Genomic DNA, 21,731 nt, shown 5'->3' on the forward strand with positions numbered 1-21,731 from the left:
CCCTGGATTCCCCTAGAGTCCAAAAATCTATCGACCTCAGCCTTGAATATACTCAACGATTCAATATCTGCAGCCCTCTGTGGTAGAGAATTCCAAAGATTCACAGCCCTCTGAGTGAAGAAATTCCTCCTCATCTCATTCCTAAATGGCCGACCCCTTATCCTGAGACTGTGACCCCTGGTTCTAGACTCTCCAGCCAGGGGGAAACAGCCTCTCAGCATCGACCCTGTCAATCCCCCTCAGAATCTTGTGTGTTTCAATGAGATCACCTCTCATTCTTCTAAACTCCAGAGAGTAGAGGCCCAATCAAATCAATAGAAATGGTTATGTGCAGTTTATGTCTATAGATCATAGGAAATGTACTCATTCTCTATTGAAGCTTCCATATTGTGTCACTGACTCCATTGACCAAAATCCAGGAAAGCACCAGGAGTGGATATAGCCTGTCGCAGATGATGGCATTGTGTGGGGAATTAGCTGCTGGTATCTTGACACTTTACTGGGAATCAGGGAATTATAAGACCCCCATATACTCACTGCCAACATAGCTTATTTCTTCACCAAACAGAAAATGCTTGAAACACTCAGTCAGTCAGTCAGCATCTGTGGGGAGAACAGAGGAGGTAACGGTTTAGGTGTAAATCAATCATCAGAATGAGAAGATATTGCAGGTTGACAGCGTTTAACAAGGGACCGAACAAAGGGAAAGAGGACGAGGGAAACACACAAACATACAAAATAACAACAGAAAACGCTGGAAATACTCAGCAGGCCAGGCAACATCCGTGGAGAGAGAAACAGTCAACGTTTCAGGTCAAAACCCTTCTTCAGGACAGGCTAATATTCCTCCCCCAACCAACATACAAGTTGGTTGGGGGAGGAATATTAGCCAGGACACTGGGAGAATAGTGCCGCAGGACGTTTTACATTCACCTGAGGAAGCAGACAGGGCTTCTGTTTATTGTCTCATTTAAAGGAGAAACCCTGGACAAGGAACATTCCCTCATTAATACCGGCCTAGATTAGGGACTCACATTCTGGACTGGGGCCGCAGGTAAAATGTTCTGACTCAGAGACATGTTCAAATCCCACCACGGCAGCTGCGGAATTTAAATTCAGTTAATTAATTAAATTTGGAATAAAAAGCTAGAATCAGTAATGGTGACCATGAAACTACCGGATTGTCGTAAAAACCCACCTGGTTCACTAATGTCCTTTAGGGAAGGGAATCCTCCGTCCTTACCCGGTCTGGCCTATACGTGACTCCAGGCCCACAGCAATGGTTGACTCTTAACTGCCCTCTGAAATGGCCCAGCAAGCCACTCAGTTGTAACAAACTGCTATAAGAAACAATAATAAGAATAAAACCGGAGGGACCACCCTGCATCGACCTCGGCACCAGCTTTGGACATGAAACGGCACACCCAGCCCAGTCGACCCTGCAAAGTCCTCCTCACTAACGTCTGGGGACTTGTGCCAACATTGGGAGAGCTGTCCCACAGACTAGACTTCTTCGGCAGCACCTCCCAATCCCGCGACCTCTTCCACCTAGAAGAACAAGGGCAGCAGGCGCATGGGAACACCACCACCTCCAAGTTCCCCTCCAAGTCACACACCATCCTGACTTGGAAATATATCGGCCGTTCCTTCATCGTCGCTGGGTCAAAATCCTGGAACTCCCTCCCTAACAGCACTGTGGGAGCACCTTCACCACACGGACTGCAGCGGTTCAAGAAGGCGGCTCACCACCACCTTCTCAAGGGCAACTAGGGATGGGCAATAAATGCCGGCCTTGCCAGCGATGCCCACATCCCAGGAACGAATAAAAAAGAAATGAAAGAGTTGCCCGATTGAGCCTAACTAAAACTGTTTCAAATTTATTATTGGATAATCCCTTCAAATATGATCTGTAGACACAAACCGCACATAACCATTTGTACAGATTGCTTAAGCCAAGCTCTCATGCCCCTTTTAGATAGATTCCCATTTACTCTTGTTGTATATAGTTTGCTTTAGTTTGCAGTACTGGTAGCTGCCTTGTCGTAATGTGTCTGCTTTAAGCAGCAAGACTATGGATAATAAGAGATAAAGAGCAGCTACTCCTAATGGATGGGCAGTAATAGTTCTTTAAATCTCTGAGGATCTGTGCAGAACATGACAGGTCTCATATTTCTACTATTGGACCATGTGAAATAGTTAGAACTGGCTTCATAATCCTTCCTTCTTGCTGAGTTTCAAGCTATTGGTAACACAATACCTCTCTGGCAGATATCTAAGTCGGATCTTTATCCCTCTTTCAACCCTGACTCTCTTTCTTTCGTGCTATTGAAGTTTCAGAACAGCACCATTAGACAATGGTATGTAGTGGTTCCCACAGAGTTTATCATTTTTGTTACCTCGCTGAAACTTGCCTAATTACAAGTTTAACAGCAACAAAGACAAATAATAGTATGTTAAAATTTTAAGGTTGCAACATGATCACAGGCTTTGAAATTAGAGTATTTAGTCTCCGTGTTAATGCATCTGCAGTGAAGCTGTGGATTTTTCTGCAGTGTTGCAGCTGCTTGCAGTTTGGTGGGTTTGTGTTTTCACCATCTTGTGTCACTGCGGTATGGGTTCATACTCCCAAGATTCCCTGCACAGTGACCGCTCAGTCTCAGCGGAGATTCTGGTCCATATTGAAAGCTGATGTATGCTGCCTAGGCCCCAAGTTCTGGAAATCCCTCCATAAACCTCTCCGCCTCTCTCTCCTTCTTTCATTCTCTCCTTAAAACCGACCTCTTTGATCAAGCTTTTGGTCACCTGCCCTAATATCTCTTTATGTGACTCGGTGTCAAATTTTGTCTGATAGCGCTCCTGTGAAGTGCCTTGGGATGTGTTACAACGTGGTCGTAACAACGTAAGAATTCGAAGCAGGAGTCGGCCATACGGCCCCTCGAACCTGCTCCGCCATTCAATAAGATCATGGCTGATCATCGACCTCGACTCCACCTTCCCACCCGATCCCCATATTCCCTTCGTACCCAAGACTCTCTTGATCTCAGCCTTGAATATACTCAACGACTGAGCCTCCACAGCCCTCTGGGGCAGAGAATTCCAAAGATTCACAACCCTCCGAGTGAAGAAATTTCTCCTCATCTCAGTCTGAAATGGCCGACCCCTTATCCTGAGACTATGCCCCCTAGTTCTAGACTCTCCAGCCAGGGGGAAACAACCTCTCAGCATCTACCCTGTCAATCCCCCTCAGAATCTTATATGTTTCAAGGAGATCACCTCTCATTCTTCTTAATTCCAAAAAAAAGTGAAGGGTTCTGTGTAAATGCAAGTTGTTGTTGGTGCCTATAGGTAAGTAACCAGTGTGATACCAAGCAATAGAGGCTGTTCTGTCACTGCTCTGACCCGAGTTAGTCACTATCAGCCAGGGCAGCAGTGGCAAAAGGGAGGGCTCTCCAATTGCCACAGTCCCCCTGGGCTAGGGAGTGGAAACCTCAGCCAGGTACTGATGGTTGTCCAGGGGCTGCTCATGGAGAGTATGCATGTGATCATGTGATATGCATATCTGTTGGAATTGGCTCAACTCTCAGGCTCCCCAAATCACATCGCCTATTAATGATTATTGTTAAGGTCACACAAAACCTTGGCCACCTCGGTGAAATGCTGGAGGACTGTATGGCTCCATGGAACAGTACCCCAGCAGAATGGGAGACAACTTGAGAAAAGTTGTTTAAAAAGTGAATGTACTTTCACTGCACAGAAGATCATTTGTATGGGCTTGCTTGACTCCATCACTCTATCTGATAAATATAGGTTCCCCAATTAACATGCAGGATATAAGGATGCAGCATCTGAAAAGTGTTTCACAATTCACCCCAAATGCCACAGCTCCAGAGGTGACCAGTTACCACGACTAGGTAACGCCAGCATGGTGCCAGGTTCTGCCAGTATTGCTCGACAAATTGGGTGGTACTCCTTTTCCCATCAGAAAGAATGTTAGTAAAATGATAGATTAGTCTGCAGATTACTCAAGTAATTTCCAAATACAATATTAAAATGAAAGAAGGAACATTAATAGTCCTGGATTCTGTATTACTTTCAGATTTGGGGGAAATATATATGGGGAAAAATGTGACACTTAATGAGCAGAACTAACAAATATTTCCAATTTAACTACATATCAGGATTGCCTAAGGGATTCGTAATAGAAAGTAATCCCTAACAGTATGAGCACGAGATATAGGAAATCATAGATTCACAGAAACTTACAGCACAGGAGGAGGCCATTCGGCCCGTCGTGCTTGTGCTGGCTCTGTGAAAGAGCCGTCGTGCTCAGACCCACATCTTCGCTTTTTGTCCGTCACCCTGAAATCTTTTATGCCAATGCAAAGATAATTTGAAATAAATTGATAGAAAATGTAATTCCTGATTTAAATCATGAACCATGAAACTTGTGAATGGGCACAACTCCGCTTTGTGACTGTGTCGCGTGTCAGAAAATATATTTCGGTCTGTATTTTTCTCAAGTTGATGAAACATTTGTTTAGCTACCAAAGCAATTAGGAAATATTCGATTAAAAATCATCTGTTTGTAGCTAATGGGTGGAAATTGCCGCGATTGTTACCAATGTATTGTAACAAGATGCTTATTAAATGAAAGCATTAATCGGCAAACAATTACATTTTCTCTCATTGACTGCGCCTTAGCCACCCACTTTGTATGGACCACACATTTGGTCTCCCGTATGACATGGCTAGAGGGAGCGGGAGAGGTCAGTCATTACTGTGTAAACTAAAACCACTAGTTAAAGATGTGCTGTGCAAGTCAGTGAATAGTTCAGCTGACAAAAGAGGGAAGCTGTCAAGAATTTGTGTATGTTTTCACAAACTGCCACTCATGATAAACATCACCTGTACCACTGTTCAATCCTCATAAGATGTTTATACCAATTTGCATCAATGTAAACACTAGCGGGTAATTGGAAGGGCGATACGCTGGTGGCAGGGGTTTAAATTGCCTTGCAAAATGTTTTCATAACATGAGTAACGTCAAACGTGCTGCAGCACTGACCAGTTCCACTCTGAGCAGGGCAATCAGAGCTCTCACACAAAACGTTGAAATGTTCAGGGTATGCTTTATGGTAACTGTGTGTTCCATCGTTACTTCCCTATATGGTCTTGTATCTCTACACCCTAATACCTGATTTTCAAAATTGTGGGGGTGCAATTGTTCTTGGGCATTAGTGTTAAGCGGGGGATAGTGAATCATCAGGCGGGTTTACACCCGCTCTACTTGTCTGTTCACTTGAAGCTAATGGAAAGCAAAATCAGGCGGGTTATAAAATGGGTCGTCTACGTTATGTAGTTTACCTGTGACTTTTCGCTTTCTGTTCCTCTAGAACATAGGTTACCTTAGGTCTTCAGGCAAAATATTAAAAATTAAGGTTGTCATAAGGATCTGCTCTCTGCTCTGTGCTGTCCTGTTATCTGTAGGCGGGATAAGCCATTGCCATTAGGTAACAAAGTCAAGGATACCTCACTGTCACATTTTGAGATTTTTGACTATTTGGCCAAGAAACGAGATAGACCGAGTGGTGGTACAGGTAGCAGGTTTTATTGGCAGCTCAATTGACCAATCGCTGACATGCAGAGCTGGGGGCGGTCCAGTCATTGCCTTCCTGTCTAGCTGGACAAGGACAGTTGTCAGAAATTTGGAGTGAAAGGAAGACAGAGAGAAATCTCATCCTGAGGTTAGGACTGACTAGCCTGTAAAGTGAATTTAGCCTGTAAGAGGGATAGAGTGGTGTGCTTTATTATTTTCTATGTTACGAGGAGTATAATGACACAGGTTGAAATTCATTGAACATGCATTCATTTCTTACATTAAAATAAATGAGTTTATTGGTTTAGAATTGGCTCATCGGTCCACCTTCCAGAAGGTAGCGGAACCCCATGTGGTGATATGTGCAAGATTACCGTATCAAGTAAGCACAACAAAGGGCTTCACTATTATGGCCCCTGGCCCATGCCATCATGTGACTAGATATTGAGGAGTAAAGGTACACTCCTGATCATAGGGGATACAAGGACCGCTTAAGAAAGCGATCAATGATGCTAAACTTGAGGGAACATCTAGTGCAGACTGAAATTTGCAATAATCACGCTAAGATCCAACTCCCTCAAATAAAATTAGAAGAAAATAGCAGAAAATAGCACTGCTTACTGGGATGAAGATGGTCGGCCAATCAGATGTGGATTTTGAACATTATTTTTTGAATCTATAAAGCAGGTGGAAACTTCTGAAATAATATTGCAGAAAGTGGTAGAAGATAATACTGGAAGGTTAATGTAATTGTGAAATGACTCTGTAACTAATGTCCTGCAGTACCTAGATAACGCCAATGTAATTATGTAGTATTTTAATTTTTCGTTCAACAAATAATGTAGAGCGATTGGTCTGCCTTTTTTTTTACATTTTTGCTGATGCCTTCGCTTCCTGCAGACAATTTACATGAGCATGAAAATATGGAGGAAAAGATTATCTATGGAGTGGAGAACAGCACCACGTTCTTGGAATGTATCCCCAAATCACAGCGAGCCAGGGCTTACTGGCAGATCCAGAGACAGAATGAGGAACGCAAAGAAGAGGTAAGATGTCTGGCTGCAGGGTCACATTGGTGGAGGTTGAAATCGTGTAGTGTGATATTAGTACGGCTATTTTAACAAAGGCATTAACCCATTCATTTTAAACAGATTAACACTTTCACTGATAGAACAGAGAACAAATTCCACACCAACCTATCGATGGACGAGTTACCGACATCTCCCAGTGTGGCTTCAACTTCTCGATGTTTCACGTAATTGAGGTGTTGGCCATTCGTAGAAACATCGAAACATAGAAGCAGGAGTCGGCCATTTGGCCCTTCGAGCCTGCTCCGCCATTCAATATGATCATGGCTGATCCTCTATCTCAATACCATATTCCCGCTCTTTCCCCATACCCCTTGATGCCTTTTGTGTCTAGAAATCTATCTATCTCCTTCTTAAATATATTCAGTGACTTGGCCTCCACAGCCTTCTGTGGTAGAGAATTCCACAGGTTCACCACCCTCTGAGTGAAGAAATTTCTCCTCTTCTCAGTCCTAAATGTCCTACCCCGTACCCTGAGACTGTGACCCCTCGTTCTAGACACCCCAGCCAGGGGAAACATCCTCCCTGCATCCAGTCTATCTAGCCCTGTCAGAATTTTATACATTTCAATGAGATCCCCTCTCATTCTTCTAAACGTTAGTGAATACAGGCCTAGTCGACCCAATCTCTCCCCATACGACAGTCCTGCCATCCCAGGAATCAGTCTGGTGAACCTTCGCTGCACTCCCTCTATTACAAATATATCCTTTCTTAGGTAAGGAGACCAAAACTGCACACAGTACTCCAGGTGTAGTCTCACCAAGGCCCTGTACAACTGTAGTAAGACATCCTTGCTCCTGCACTCAAATCCTCTTGCAATGAAGGCCAACATACCATTTGCCTTCCTAACTGCTTGCTGCACCTGCATGTTTGCTTTCAGTGACTGGTGTACAAGGACACCCAGGTCCCTTTGTACATCAGCATTTCCCAATCTATCACCATTTAAATAATACTCTGCCTATCTGTTTTTCCTACTGAAGTGGATAACTTCACATTTATCCACGTTATACTGCATCTGCCATGTATTTGCCCACTCACTCAACTTGTCTAAATCACCTTGAAGCCTGTTTGCATCCTCCTCACAACTCACAATCCCACCTAGTTTCGTGTCGTCAGCAAACTTGGAAACATTACATTTGGTTCCCTCATCCAAATCATTGATATATATTGTGAATAGCTGGGGCCCAAGCACTGATCCCTGCAGCACCCCACTAGTCTTGTTTGGTCAGTAACTTACTGCTGCATTACTTTCGGAACCATCGCGTCAGTGCTGTTTAATGCTTTAGTGCAGTTTATTGGCACTCGAGCATTCTTAATTTTTAGCCTCCCAAAACTCGAACTAGTAGTAAAAAATTTGAAATTGGCATTAAGGGGAAAACAGAGGGACTTTGATCAGCGATAAACCTGATTTTAAATTATGGTATTTTATAGCCATAAGGGATGATATTGTGGCACAAGTAATATTATAATCAGAAAAGCAAATTATGTTCCAGCAGGCATGACTTTGATGGGCCAAGTAACTTTTTTTATTTCATCTCTTTTCCCAACTCACTTTCTGGAAAAACTCTGAAATTCGATTACATTTTTCCTTCCTTCAATATTGCAGAATTCAGATTTCACTTTGTGTTCCCTGGGGATTCGACATAACTCCAGATAATCCTACCCTTTGGTACTGTGGGGACGTGGAAAGGAAGGGACACAGATGGGTGGCGTTTAAAAACATGCTACCCTGAGACATATAAATCATAAATCAACACTTGCTTTTGTATTTTTAGTCATAACTAAATTTACATTTGATTTTTACATGTATATGTTCAAGTGATTAAGACCGTCAGACAGCACGGTTTAAAACGGTTCACGTTCCATGTTCCTTGTCCCTCCGTGATTAGGCATAGGGTTCCTTCAACAAGGCTCTCTATTCTTTTCAGTGTTGATGTGTAGTCTTCTCCGCTTCCCTGAGGGAACCTGCTGCATGCTCTGTTAGCCTTGCTTTAATTTCATTTCAGGAGCAATTAACTGAGAAATGTTTAGTCAAATAAGGGGCTGCACAAATTAACAATGCAGTCTGTTCCATGCATGTAGCAAGCACTGTGCTAATCCCAGAGCTTTCATGTTGTTTGCAACTCAATGGCAAACTGAAGACTAGAAACGCCCTGATAGTGTGGGAGAGGAGTTAGAGATTTGTCATTCTGCCGAGTAAGCATTTCAAGCTTTGTGTGACAGGACACAATTAAAATAAAGAGTTCCTCATAACATTTAGTTGGCTTGGTTCATCTCTGATTCTAGTATTTCACTGTCTGGCAGCCTGGTAGCAGAGCGAACTGGATTCATTTTTACCGCCATCAAGGCCTGTGATTCCGGTGATGAGGGGGTTGACTTATGAGGAAAGGTTGAGTAGGTTGGGCCACTACTCATTGTAATTCAGAAGAATGAGAGGCGACCTTATCGAAACATAAAGGGGGAGAAATTGGGTGAGTAGCGCCACCTGTTAGCGCCTAAAGAGGCAGTCAGTGGCTGTAGCGCCACTGGCTGCGTCTCCCGCGATATTCAGTAGGGGCGCTAATGGTGACGTCATCGGTGTGCGCAGCACCCCATTCGTGCCCCGTTCGCGAAATTTGGTAGTGAACGCCGCAGTTGCGCCGTTCGCTACCCGCGCCCGGTTCACGGGGCCTCACTGTGCCGGCAGCGGCGCAAGTTAAGGTGGAGGTGCGGGGCGGCCGCTTTTTCGGTGGCGGCCTGCCAGCACCTCCGTCCCCGGCCTCCTAACCCCCCCCCCCCCCGCGGCATTGCCAGCTGTTTCTCGAGAGCCCGGCACTTCTCCTTGGTGCCGGGCTCATTTGCCGGCACTCGCGAGCGGGGAACGCGCTGTTGCAGGCACCTCCCCCTTAACAGTGGGAGGAAGGCCTGCAGTACCGCAGCGTGCCGTGCCGCAGCGTGTGGCGCTGTGGCACGTTGCGCTGCGATAATCAGTTTCAGCGCCCTAAGAGGGACGCGGAGCGCCTCGAGCCTCGCCCCGTCTCCCTCGAGCGGCACTGAAACTGAATTTCTGGCGATCAGAATTACTCCAATCGCTGCGCTAAATCCTGCGCTCAGGCGACTTTTGCGCCACTTTGGCGCCCCAACCCAATTTCCAGGCCATAAGATTGTGAGGGGGCTTGATCGGGTGGATGCGGGGAGGATGTTTCCACTGATGGGTGAGACTAGAACTAGGGGGCATAATCTTAGAATAAGGGGCTGCCCTTTCAAAACTGAGATGAGGAGAAACCTCTTCACTCAGAGGGTAGTAAATCTATGGAATTTGCTACCTCAGAGAGCTGTGGAAGCTGTGACATTAAATAAATTTAAAACGGAGATAGACAGTTTCCTAGCTGATAAGGGGTTACGGGGAGAGGGCAGGGAAGTGGACGTGAGTCTAGGTTCGGATCAGCCATGATCCTATTGAATGGCGGAGCAGGCCCGAGGGGCCGTATGGCCTACTCCTGCTCCTACTTCTTATGTTCTTATGTTATGAACAGTAACATCAGCATCCCCTTACCTCCCCCTTACAGTCTCACTGCTTATGTAGAGATTCCACTTGGCATGTTGTAAAGAGCGTTAAAAGTCTGCATTTAGTTCAGGAATTTAGGATGTTGGGCAAGAAGCATGGTGACTTCAGCAATGTAAGGTGTTTGGGTTGGCAGCAGGGTTATCGGCTTTTGGTGGCATTAGTACCGATGCAGAAAGGACCAGTGTCAACGTGAAATGGAATCTGTCCCCACACAGCCGCGCTCATCTCAAGGGGACGGTCCTCGCCACCCTTGTTCAATACTTTTACTTTGCAATTAGCTGGTAGGATTATTTTAAAATAAAACCTCAAAACCGCCTTTGCTGAAAGAAAAGTTTCTGGTCCCCTCTAACCTGGATTTAACAGCCACTGGGTTGAATTTCTGCGGCGTGTTATTTTTCGCTGTGTTTACATAAATTTGTGTCAATGCTATTTTAACACAGGTGTTAATCGGCTTAAGGTAAAATTAAACGGTGCAGACAGGAATTTACAGAAACCCGCTATCCCATGCACTAGAAACAGCACACAGAGCAAAGCAAACACACAGACGTCTACACTAACAGACTGTCCATTGAAACTTATAAAACTCATTGAAACTTATAAAATTCTAACAGAACTAGACAGTCTAGATGCAGGAAGGATGTTCCTGATGGCGGGGGAGTCCAGAACCAGGGGTCACTGTCTAAGGATAAGGGGTAAGCCATTTAGGACAGAGATGAGGAGGAATTTCTTCACCCAGAGAGTGGTGAACCTGTGGAATTCTCTACCACAGAAGGCAGTTGAGGCCAATTCATTAAATATATTCAAGAAGGAGTTAGATATAATGGGGGAGAAATTCGGTTGGTTGCGCCACCGATTAACACCTAAAGAGGCCGAGAAGTGGGGCGTTAGCCAATTTCCGGGCGGGCGCAAGGCGCCTAGCGCTTCGCCCCATATTGAGCATGCATTTAGCACCGGCGCTAAATCTTAGCGCCTGCTCATGGGCGCAGGCTGATTATGATGTCATTTGAGTGTGCAACGCCTTTTGGGCGCCCCGGACCGGAAATTCAGTGGCGCCCCCCTCCGTAGCGCCTGGCGTTAATAGTGACAGCTTTCCTGGGCCTTACAAGTCACTCTCTGGCTGGAGGAGCGTTATTTAAAGGGGATTGGTGTGGTTTAAAAGCGGCAGCCATTTTTGGAACACAACTTCCTCGAGAGCTACAAAGAGTTGCTGAGCTGCACACTAAGAGCCATTTGACCACTGAGCCAGCGCAGGCAGATGATCTTCAGCCTTCTGACCATCACCTTGCTGTTGGTGAGCATTGACAATGGGGGACCTTCCTGTGGGCACTTATTATGGGGGCTGCATTGGAGGGGAACGTCCTGCTGCTGAATCATCTGGAAAGGGCACTGAGACGCTGGGAGAGGGGGGCGGGCATGGCCAGACGGAGGAGGGCCAACAGACGTCGCCACAGCAGACCTTACGCTGGCAGGGTTTTCCGACAGCAGTTTTCCTACATGAACATGCTGGAGGAGCAGTGTGTCAGAAGGCTGCGATTTAGAAAGGAGGTGGTGACTGAGCTGTGCCAGCTGCTTCAGCCAGATCTGCAGCCTCAGATAAAGTGCAGGACATCTCTGTCAGTGGCTGAGAAGATGCCTGCTGACCTGAACTTCTACGCGAGCGGCTCTTCTCAGGCTGCGCGTCAGAGGCTGATCAGAAGTAGCTTCTAGGCCCCTCTCACGGAATGCTTGCTGCCATTCCAAGAACAGGAATGGAACCGGTCTGATACCCCCAAGCCTGTGAAGGGCAAGATGCATGTAAATAGCAGACATGGCCATTGTAAATGAAGAAAGTGTTTCATTACACAAAATGTGGTTCCTTCAAACATGAGAAAGCTATGGCAACAGAAAGCAAAACTAATACACTGACACATAACTGCTCTCACACCCGGGAGACTGTCCAAAACATAAATCACATTCCGACCATCTTCCTTGGCCTTGATTCCACTGCGCCAACCAAAGCATCCAATGCCCCATCTGTGAGGCATTCCACCCTCTGCCTTACCCTTTCCATGTCTTGCTAGGCTGGTGCGCCACAGGTAGGCTCCCACCGCTTTGAAGGCCTACAAGGCAGTGAGTGTGTCTGGTGATGCCAATTGACCTGCCCCTTTAAGAGCTGCCCGGCGCCAGTGTGTCTCAGGGAAAGTGATTATTGACAGCACCCTCGCTGCGCCCCGCCGCCGCGAAATTGGGTTGCGCCGCCGGGTTAGCGCCTTAAGAGTAGCGTGCAGTGCCTGATTTAGCGCCGCAATCACCTTTGGGGCCCTGCAACCCAATATCGCGCTAGGTGGTGCTAAATTGCGGCTGGCACTAAACTTTGTGCATCGCCAGGACTAGCGCCCCAAACGCGGCTATGCCGAATTTCTAGGCCATTATTTCTTAAGGCTAAGGGGATCAAGGGATATGGGGAGAAAGCAGGGATAGGGTACTGAGTTTGGATGATCAGCCATGATCGCATTAAATGGCGGAGCAGGCTCGAGGGGCCGAATGGCCGACTCCTGCTCCTATCTTCGATGTTTCTATGTCCATCGCAACTTGTCCCTTCTCAAAACATATTCCGTTCATTACATAGAAATGCAGCGGCAGCCTCAGCGTTTATCCCCCTCCCTTCCTCTCCTGAGAGGGCTGGATTATAATCCCACAGGTGTTTCCTGCCCTCTGGTACTGGATCCAGCGCTCGTTCTTTATGTGGGAGCCCAGAAAGTATCAGCGAGCTGTGAAACCATTGCGGTCTCACAGGTAAGCCTGATCCATTTTGACTCAATGTCCAGGCACACTCATTGTCCAGTGGGGAGGGGGGGTCACTGCATAACAATCAGGAGGACGAACCCTGACTGATTTTTACGCTGCCTGCCCCGTAACTGCTGAGACCAATTGTAGCATCCCTATTGTTATTGAACGGGGTACGGTAGAATCGTGGTTATGTTACTGGAGTTGCAAGTTCAAATCCCACCACAGCAGCTGGGGAATTTCAATTCAGTTAATTAAATAAATCTGGAATAAAAAACTAGTATCAGTAACGGTGACCATGAAATTAACGGATTGTCAAAAAAAAACATCTGGTTCACTAATGTCCCTTAGGGAAGGAAATCTGCCGTCCTTACCCGGTCTGGCCTATATGTGACTCCAGACCCAAAGCAATGTGGTTGACTCTTAACTGTCCTCTGAAATGGCCCAGCGAGACACTCAGTTGTATTAAAGAAGGTGGCTCACCACCACCTTCTCGAGGGCAATAAATGCCGGCCTTGCCAGCGATGCCCACAACCTGTGAATACATTTTTTAAAAGCTGCTGTCAGCCAACTCATCACAGGCTGGTGAATAAACGTGGAATTTTCTGCTCTCTATAATTCAATAGTGCCTGGGGTGTCCATGTACCCACAAATGATTGAGGCAGCTATACTCGAGGAGGGTTCAGTATAGTGGAAAGTCGGGGGCTGGCGAGGGGGGGGGGCACTCCGGCGGGGGGGGACACCCCGGCAGCCCCATCGATTGTTATGGCCCACCTGATTCCATACTCGGACAGGCCTGTAAATGGGCGAGCAGACAGGCTGGCTACCCACGCACATTGTGGCGCTATGGCCGTTTGTAGCGCCCCGATGCAAAGTTCAGGTACGAATGGGCAGAGCCTGCGCCCTGCGAGCTCCGCCCTCTTGTACCAGGTCCCGAGTGGTCGAACCAGCCGACCGCTCGTAACCTCTCAAAAAATGACCACAAAAATCTATTCAAAGTTATATTTTTGTGAAGGCCGAAGCGGGGCAGGATGCTGCACCCAGCTCCACAGAAATACAGCGAGCTGCTGCCGGCACATTCCCTGCCCCGGCCCCTGGCCCCCGAGGTTTCGCCTCCACCCAGGACCTGCCCACGGGTCAGCCTGGCTTCGGAGCTGGCCAGAATTCATCAAGGTCCGACTGGCAAGCTGCATCCAGACCTCTGTTTGGTGCGCACAAGTTGCCGATTCCATTCTGAAACCTGTTACCCAATTTGTCTCGGGTCAGCACGGACCGGTGCCCAGAGCAATCGCTCCAGTGACCTGTCTCCCATTGTGGCTGCAAATCAAACTCCTCCCCCCCAGGGACAGCCAATGTTTCTCATAGCAGCTGTCAGGATTGTAATATTAACCACAGCTGTTTATCGGTTCAAACCTTCGGAACCTCGATGCGCAATTATTTGAAGACTCCAGCCCAGGGTTTCCGCTAGTTTCCGCTGGTTACCAGCACAATTCACCTGAAAGCGGCCAAGCCAGCGTAAAAGATTGAGAAATTTTAAGTGCAAGTTACATCCAGCGTAATTCGAGTTTCCGCGAACCTTAACGCTGGTTTAAAAAAACACCGCGCAGGAAGCCGGCCCTGCCCACAAAACTGGCCACGCCCCCAGATCGAAATAATGAGCTCGGCGAGTTTACACCAACTCCGACCGTTCGAGGAGGTTCTTTATATTAAGCTGCTTTTTTAGGTGCAAATCCACTAATAGGCGCCCTTTAAAAAATGTAAACATTAAAAAATATTTAATTTACTAAGAAACTGACTACTGTACACCAATGAAACTAGTAAATGGTTCAGTACAGTTTTTTTAAAGTCATTTTCAGTGATTAAAATCAAGTTACTCACAGGTGGTGGACTGGACACTCTGATTAAAAATGCTTATTTTTTGTGATGAACCCATTTTCAGCAGCATTAACAAAACTGCACCGGGTTTCCGCTCCTACATATATCATTGGATATGTTTTAATGCAAGGAAAAAATAAACAATGACGTTCCATCACGCTGCCCGATTCATGGGAGGTTTAACGTGTGATTATGCAAATAAGTTTGGCTAGAAACCTGAACCATGACTTCACTTCGGAAAACCAGCGCAATTTGCGCCCAGATTGCCGACTGTGCCCAAAGTGGAAGCTCCACCCTGTGTCTTCTGCTGGTGCTGTCTCGTATTATTGAACTCTATCTCTGGATGACCATTCGCAACATTTCTAGAGTGAAATCAGCAGCTCAGACCATCCTGTCCTTTTGGGCGGGGATGAGTCTTTACGGGAATTCATATACTTCTTCGGCAGCACCTCCCAAACCCGCAACCTCTTCCACCTAGAAGGACAAGGGCAGCAGGCGCATGGAAACACCATCACCGCCAAGTTCCCCTCCAAGCCACACACACCATCCTGACTTGGAAATATATCGGCCGATCCTTCATCGTCGCTGGGTCAAAATCCTGGAGCTCCCTCCCAAACAGCACTGTGGGAGCACCTTCACCACACGGACTGCAGCAGTTCAAGAAGGAGGCTCACCATCTCGAGTGCAATTAGGGATGGGCAATAAATGCTGCCCTTGCCAGCGACAGCCACATCCCATAAACAAATTTTTTAAAAAGCATCAAAAGGCAAGAACGAGAGAAAGATCCAGCCCACAAAACCTGTCATCCTAGAATTTTAACTCTCCCAAGTTAGCACTGAAATTTGTGTTGAAGATTCCTACAGCCTGTGTGACTACCAACCGACCTGGCAACTTACTCCAGTAACTCTGAATGAAGAAGTTCCTTCGGTAGCTGTTGTATATTTTTCACTAGTTTACATTGATCACCTCCGTTCCTATTATCCTCTTTGATTCACCGTATCTAATATTTCATAGACTTTACAACAACAACAACAACTTATATTTATATAGCGCCTTTAACGTAGTAAAACGTCCCACGGCGCTGCACAGGAGTATTGTAAGACAACAAATTTGACACCGAGCCACATAAGGATAAATTAGGTCAAAGAGGTAGGTTTTAAGGAGCGTCTTAAAGGAGGAGGGAGAGGCGGAGAGGTTTAGGCAGGGAATTCCAGCTTAGGGCCCAGGCAACAGAAGGCACGGCCACCAATGGTTGAGCGATTATAATCAGGGATGCTCAAAAGGGCAGAATTAGAGGAGCGCAGAGATCTGGGGGGCGGGGTTGTGGGGCTGAAGGAGATTACAGATTTAAGAAGAAGTCCTGCTTAACTGTCTTTTCTCCAGCCTGTTGACTTTTTTTAACCTTTTTGCTTAAGTCCCCTCCCCCTGACACTAACTTAGTGATATTCAATGTTTGATCTTTCCCTCTGCTGTAGATAAAGGCTGGAGACCGAGTCATCAGGACAGACCAGGGGCTGTTGCTGCGTAGCCTTCAGCGGAAAGATGCTGGGATATATATTTGTCAAACTGTGGAGCACGGCTTCATGCAGACCCTCCTGAAGGTGACCCTGGAAATCATTGACACCGATCACCTGGAAGAACTTCTCCACAAGGAGGACGACGACAGCCTGAGGCCCAAGGAGAGTCACAGCATAGTCGCTCCGAACCAGAAGGTCTGGTACAGGGACTTCATGCAGCTCATAAACCATCCGAACCTCAACACCATGGATGAGTTCTGTGAACAGGTGTGGCGACGTGATCGGCGGCAGCGGAAACAACGACCGGCGCACACGCCTGTAAATGGCAACAAGTGGAAACATTTACAGGAAAACAAGAAAGGCAGAAACAGGAGGACCCATGAGTCCGAGAGAGCGCCGAGAAGTGTCTAACAAAAAACACACCTTTACAGACATTGAATTCAAACAAAATGCAATACATACATTAACTAGTTCATTGCATTATGTTGATGTTTACAGGTATACGGCTGCTCACCAGATACACAACTGCCACCCACTCTCTTTCTTCATCCCCTTTATTATCTTTGTCAAGGCAGCATGGTGATTGTGGATGCATTTCGTAGCTGGACTGGACTTTGCTGTGTCAACATGACGTGCAACTAACTGAAATTCACCAACTCTGCTTGGACAGCCTACCCCAAAGGAGCTCGATCTTTGGTTAAGCCAGAATGTGCTCACAATTAACCTGCCACTTCCATAAAAGGACTTTACGCACAAATGAACACTGAACTGAAGAGCAGCAACACATATGGGGGAAGTCTGAGATTTAGACAATCCTTTTACATGCCTGCTACCTGTTCAGGTATGCAGCGTGCACTGACAATGATCTGGGTATACGTGGGCCTACAGGGGCGACCAGAGAGCCTTTCAAAGTGTGGGATATGTAATCGTTTTAGTGTAATATGAAAGTGTTGAATGTGAGGGTCCCACTTTGACCAAAAGACAATGAACATGCCATTCAGACAGACCCATCTACTGAGGAACAGTAGAGTAGAATCGGTGACAGGCATCAGATTCACAAAGACGGATTTGACTAATTTGGCTGTCAGCACGTCCTGAGAATAATGCCATTTTATTTTGGTGTAGAACCAATATCCCAAAAGCAAAGCTGTGCCGAACGTCAACACATTGAATTACCACCGAAAGAAATAGTGGCGGAAATTGAGGTGCTCTTCGATTGCAAAGTAGACAAGCCAAATGCTCCATCTAATCTGAATAGAACTTCAAAATGTTAACTCAGACACGTCAAAAGACATTCTATGTGTGTCCTGGTGATGCCGCATTTCATGGAAAGAAGCTTTGAAGAAGATCATGAGAATGGAGCTGACGGGTAGACTATTTGATTACATGAGTATAAGAAAGTTCTCAACTTCAGTGAAGGTTAAATCAGATAATATTGGTGACTGATATAGTTCTGGGAGAGGGCCGTAGCTTTGCTCATCAATTGCTGTAAGTCTGGCACACTTGTGTGAGCTTACTTATTTACTGTTGCATTCTTATAATGTGTTTGTTTTTTTTAAATTAAAACATTGTACAATTCCAGTGATTGGATGCAAATTTAACAACAGTTTTGTTAGGTATAAAAGTGAGTCTTAAACTACTCTGTGAAAGAGATTTGAAGGAACAAGTTTAGTAGATTTTAGTAACAAAATATCCCAGTGAATCACCCCAGAAATAATGTGAGTAAGGACTGTGCACCTTTAAGAATACCCTGAATGAATCCCTTTGCTAAGGTTGTAGAATGATGGACCAAATCAAAATTCAATATGATCCCAGTACTGGGTTGAAATAGCAACTGTATTGCTGGGAATGGATGTGGGACAAGTGATATTCTTTCTGCCAATGTAATTCTTCAAAATGTCAGAAAGACAGACATGCTCCAAAAAAATGATAAGGAAGAATGCAGTGAGGGCCCCAACCCCCCATAGTTTGTGTATTAACAATCATTGCATTGAAATAAATTTTAAATAAAGCAATGGAGTGGTGACAGTGCAAAGTCTGTCAATTGTACTTGCCAGTAAACAACACATATTAAAGTTGAAAGACATTATTTGCAATAAAAATGACAAATGTTGCTGTATCTTAATTGTTTAGGATTTTTCTTTGTGATCTGCACAGGCTACATTTAATATCCTGTAAAACTGGCCCCCAACAGCTCAAATATTAAGGTAGAGGGTCCAGGACGACCCAACACTTAAACTCACTTACTACCTCAGTTGTGTGAGGGGCATCTGTTAATTACCAGTCAACTAACGAGAGGGTCATGGGAAAGTGAGCCATTTCCTCTCTCTCTCTCTCTCTCTTTCGCATTACGGGAGGGATGAAGAGAAGGAAAAACATTGCCTGTGTTACTCGTTTCGAGCTAGTCAGTCATGCAGCAACATAGGTGGCAGTCTCCCAGAAATCAAAGGTGCCGATTCTCCGGCCTCCTGGAGGATATATATTATTGACAGGCCTGAAAATGGAGGCTGAGGAGGGGGGTGGGGGCAGGGGCGGAAACAAGGCTACAAGAAAATATTGCAAAACTATCAAAAAAATGGAAAATGTAAACTTATTATTGGAATTTTCTGAACAGTCACGTGGTATTTTTTACAAAACTGAAACCACTTCAAAGTAGTTATCTTCAATTTGTCAATGAAGACAGAGTGGTTTCCAGAACTCACGTTTAAAATAGCTCTCGTCATCTTCTGAGTTGTATTTGGGAATTGCTCAGAACCCAAGAAGAAGGCGGACAATCTACCTGGAGGGGCTGGATGGCCATCACTCATCTCAAGAGGACAAGCAATACTTGGGCCTGCTAACCAGCATATTTCCTCCCAATGTCAGGTTGCAGTTGCTCTGCATAAGCGTTTGAAGTATATAGATCACCATTGTTCACGGCACTAATTAGACATTAGCCAGAGCAAAGAGTTGTCAGGTTCACTGGCATCATTTAAATCATTCTGGAATGCTCAGATATTTCAGTGTCTGTTCGAATAGTTTCTTTATCTTGCTCCCGATTCCATTTTTTTCAAAATGTTGCTCTACGATTCATTTTGCCCTTTTTGCAGCAAATGATGTATTATTGTGGAGAGATAACATTAGATGGATAATGACATTCTTACAATCCCTCTCCTGATGTACCACATCTTCACTCTGTACTTGGATGACAATGTTGTTCACAACCCTGAGATGAGGGGGCGTTTGGAATGTTTCTGACTGACTAAACATCTGAAGGCCAACAATCCTGCAGCAATGCCAATCACAGAACGAATGTCAACTTCAGGCTAACAAGCAATGGACTGATAACCTGATAATCATTAGTTTCATGGTAATAAATTATTGTTTAAAGGAAAGGTTTATAGACCATAAGCAACTCGACATAACATCATGCTACTGCTTGTGATTTTGACGTGCTTTGTTTGCGGGAGAAAGTCATCGTTTTATGGTCTACTAAAAGGTACTGTGTAAAAAAGATGCATGTGAATGTGCTTTATAAATTGTTTTTTCTCCAGTAAACTATATCAGACAGTGACCTTTTCCATTATTTAGCGATTAGCAATGCTCTGTGTTAAATAGTTCACCATTTTGCTATCCACTTGCCTAGACTGGTGTAAATATATTTTTTTTAGACAAAGAAGAACAATGTTATGTTTTATTGCAACGGTGACAGTCATTTAGCTTTCCTATGTATGTACCAGCTATTATAGTGTTTATATAACCAGCCCAAAACTGGCCCGATGAAATGCAAATGGCTGTTTATTTGGCTATTCCTGATACAAAAATGTACACTTTACAATTATTCAAAGCATGTGTATTTGGTAGATAGTTGATGAGTTTTCATTTCTCTATTTATCACTGCATTTCCAAGGGGTACCATAAAACTGGAAAGGAATATTATGAAATTGCTGCTGTAAATTATTTCTTTTGGCATGTATTCAGTTGTTGAATAAACTTTTCTTTTAAACTATGGAGTTTGCAGAGTTTCTCATTTTGAAGTGCCAAGGAAGCGCCACATAAGATCGTTCTGTCGGTGTTTGATGTTGATCTTTGTCTTGTGGCCGGCTGCATTTGATAAGGCAAAGTTGCACTCCTCTGATGGGCTGTCAAGGCCCTGAGCACCTTCATCTGGTTCTGCAGTGTTGTTCATAGCACACAACTAAATCCGACTGGACTAATGAAAATTATTCTCAATCTGCTGTGCATTTTATTTCAAAGCAGCTTGGAAGATCTAATTGCATTCTCCAAACTTTAATGTAGTTTTTGAGATTTAAAATATCCAAAAGGAATTGTTCCAAAATCCTGCCAGTATTTGATGCTAAAATCACTTTCGATAGAAATTGCTATTTTATTTTATTTTATTTAAGAAAGCAAACTTTTCTGTGTCCAAGGTTGTAGTGGTATTGTTGAACCAGCCTTACAGCATTGTTGGAAACATATTCATTCTACAAATGGCAAATACTATACGCAGGACTGAATTGAGATTTGACTCTTTGAGATTTCTACTGAACATATACTACATAATTATGAAAGCTATTCACGATGTCTATTTTTGTGATTAGATCAGATGCTTCAATTACAATTCAGGCTGATTTTCTATACTCATCATTGATGCGCTAAGCAAATCAGATTCCATAGGCGAGCCCATGGCAGCACCTCCCAACCCAGCGACCTCTACCTCCTAGAAGGACAAGGGCAGCAGACGCATGGGAACACCACCACCTGCAAGTTCCCCTCCAAGTCACACACCATCCTGACTTGGAAATATATCGGTCATTCCTTCATCGTCGCTGGGTCAAAATCTTGGAACTCCCTCCTTAACATCACTGTGGGAGCACTTTCACCACACGGACTGCAGCGGTTCAAGAAGGCGGCTCACCACCACCTTCTCAATGGCAATTAGGGATGGACAATAAATGCTGGCCTTGCCAGCAACGCCCACATCCCATGAATGAAGAAAAAACAATTAAATTCATTATAATGCTACAATTTAATAGAAAAATGTTAATAGAAATCCCTGAAAGTGCAACTGAATGCCTCTCAATCCATCACAGCTTCCAACAGACCTATTTCAGTCTGTTCCAAACGTCATGGGAATGTTTTTTAAATGAAACTAGTTTGATTGTTGACACAAGTAAATCACCAGACGTGAACAATGATGGACAAAGTAGCTTGTACTTGTTAGCAGCAACTATAAGGGAAATCCCAGCAGGGTCTTGTAACATGTAATACTAATTAGACAGAGAAAGTAAACCCAGAATGATATTAGGGTAGAGGGACAAGAGGGCATAAGATTGTGAGGGGCAAGTTTAAGACAGACTCCA

At 45.0% G+C, this 21,731-nt stretch overlaps 1 protein-coding gene across 9 annotated transcripts in view; it reads left to right on the top strand.

The window, feature by feature from the left end:
* Positions 1 to 20,377, top strand: part of LOC147105921 (semaphorin-3A-like) — a 553,051-nt gene extending 532,674 nt beyond the window's left edge. For all 9 annotated transcript variants that reach the window (XM_086010848.1, XM_086010849.1, XM_086010841.1 and 6 more), the window contains 2 exons: positions 6,497 to 6,642; positions 16,348 to 20,377. In XM_086010848.1, the coding sequence (XP_085866974.1) occupies positions 6,497 to 6,642; positions 16,348 to 16,800 (599 nt within the window). In that variant the 3' untranslated portion in view covers positions 16,801 to 20,377. The remainder of the gene's footprint in view (positions 1 to 6,496; positions 6,643 to 16,347) is intronic.
* The last annotated feature ends 1,354 nt before the right edge of the window (positions 20,378 to 21,731 follow it).

The sequence above is a fragment of the Somniosus microcephalus genome, chromosome 17, assembly GCF_052327205.1.
Source record: "Somniosus microcephalus isolate GS21.2 chromosome 17, FLI_Smic_1.0, whole genome shotgun sequence".
NCBI lineage: Eukaryota > Metazoa > Chordata > Chondrichthyes > Squaliformes > Somniosidae > Somniosus > Somniosus microcephalus.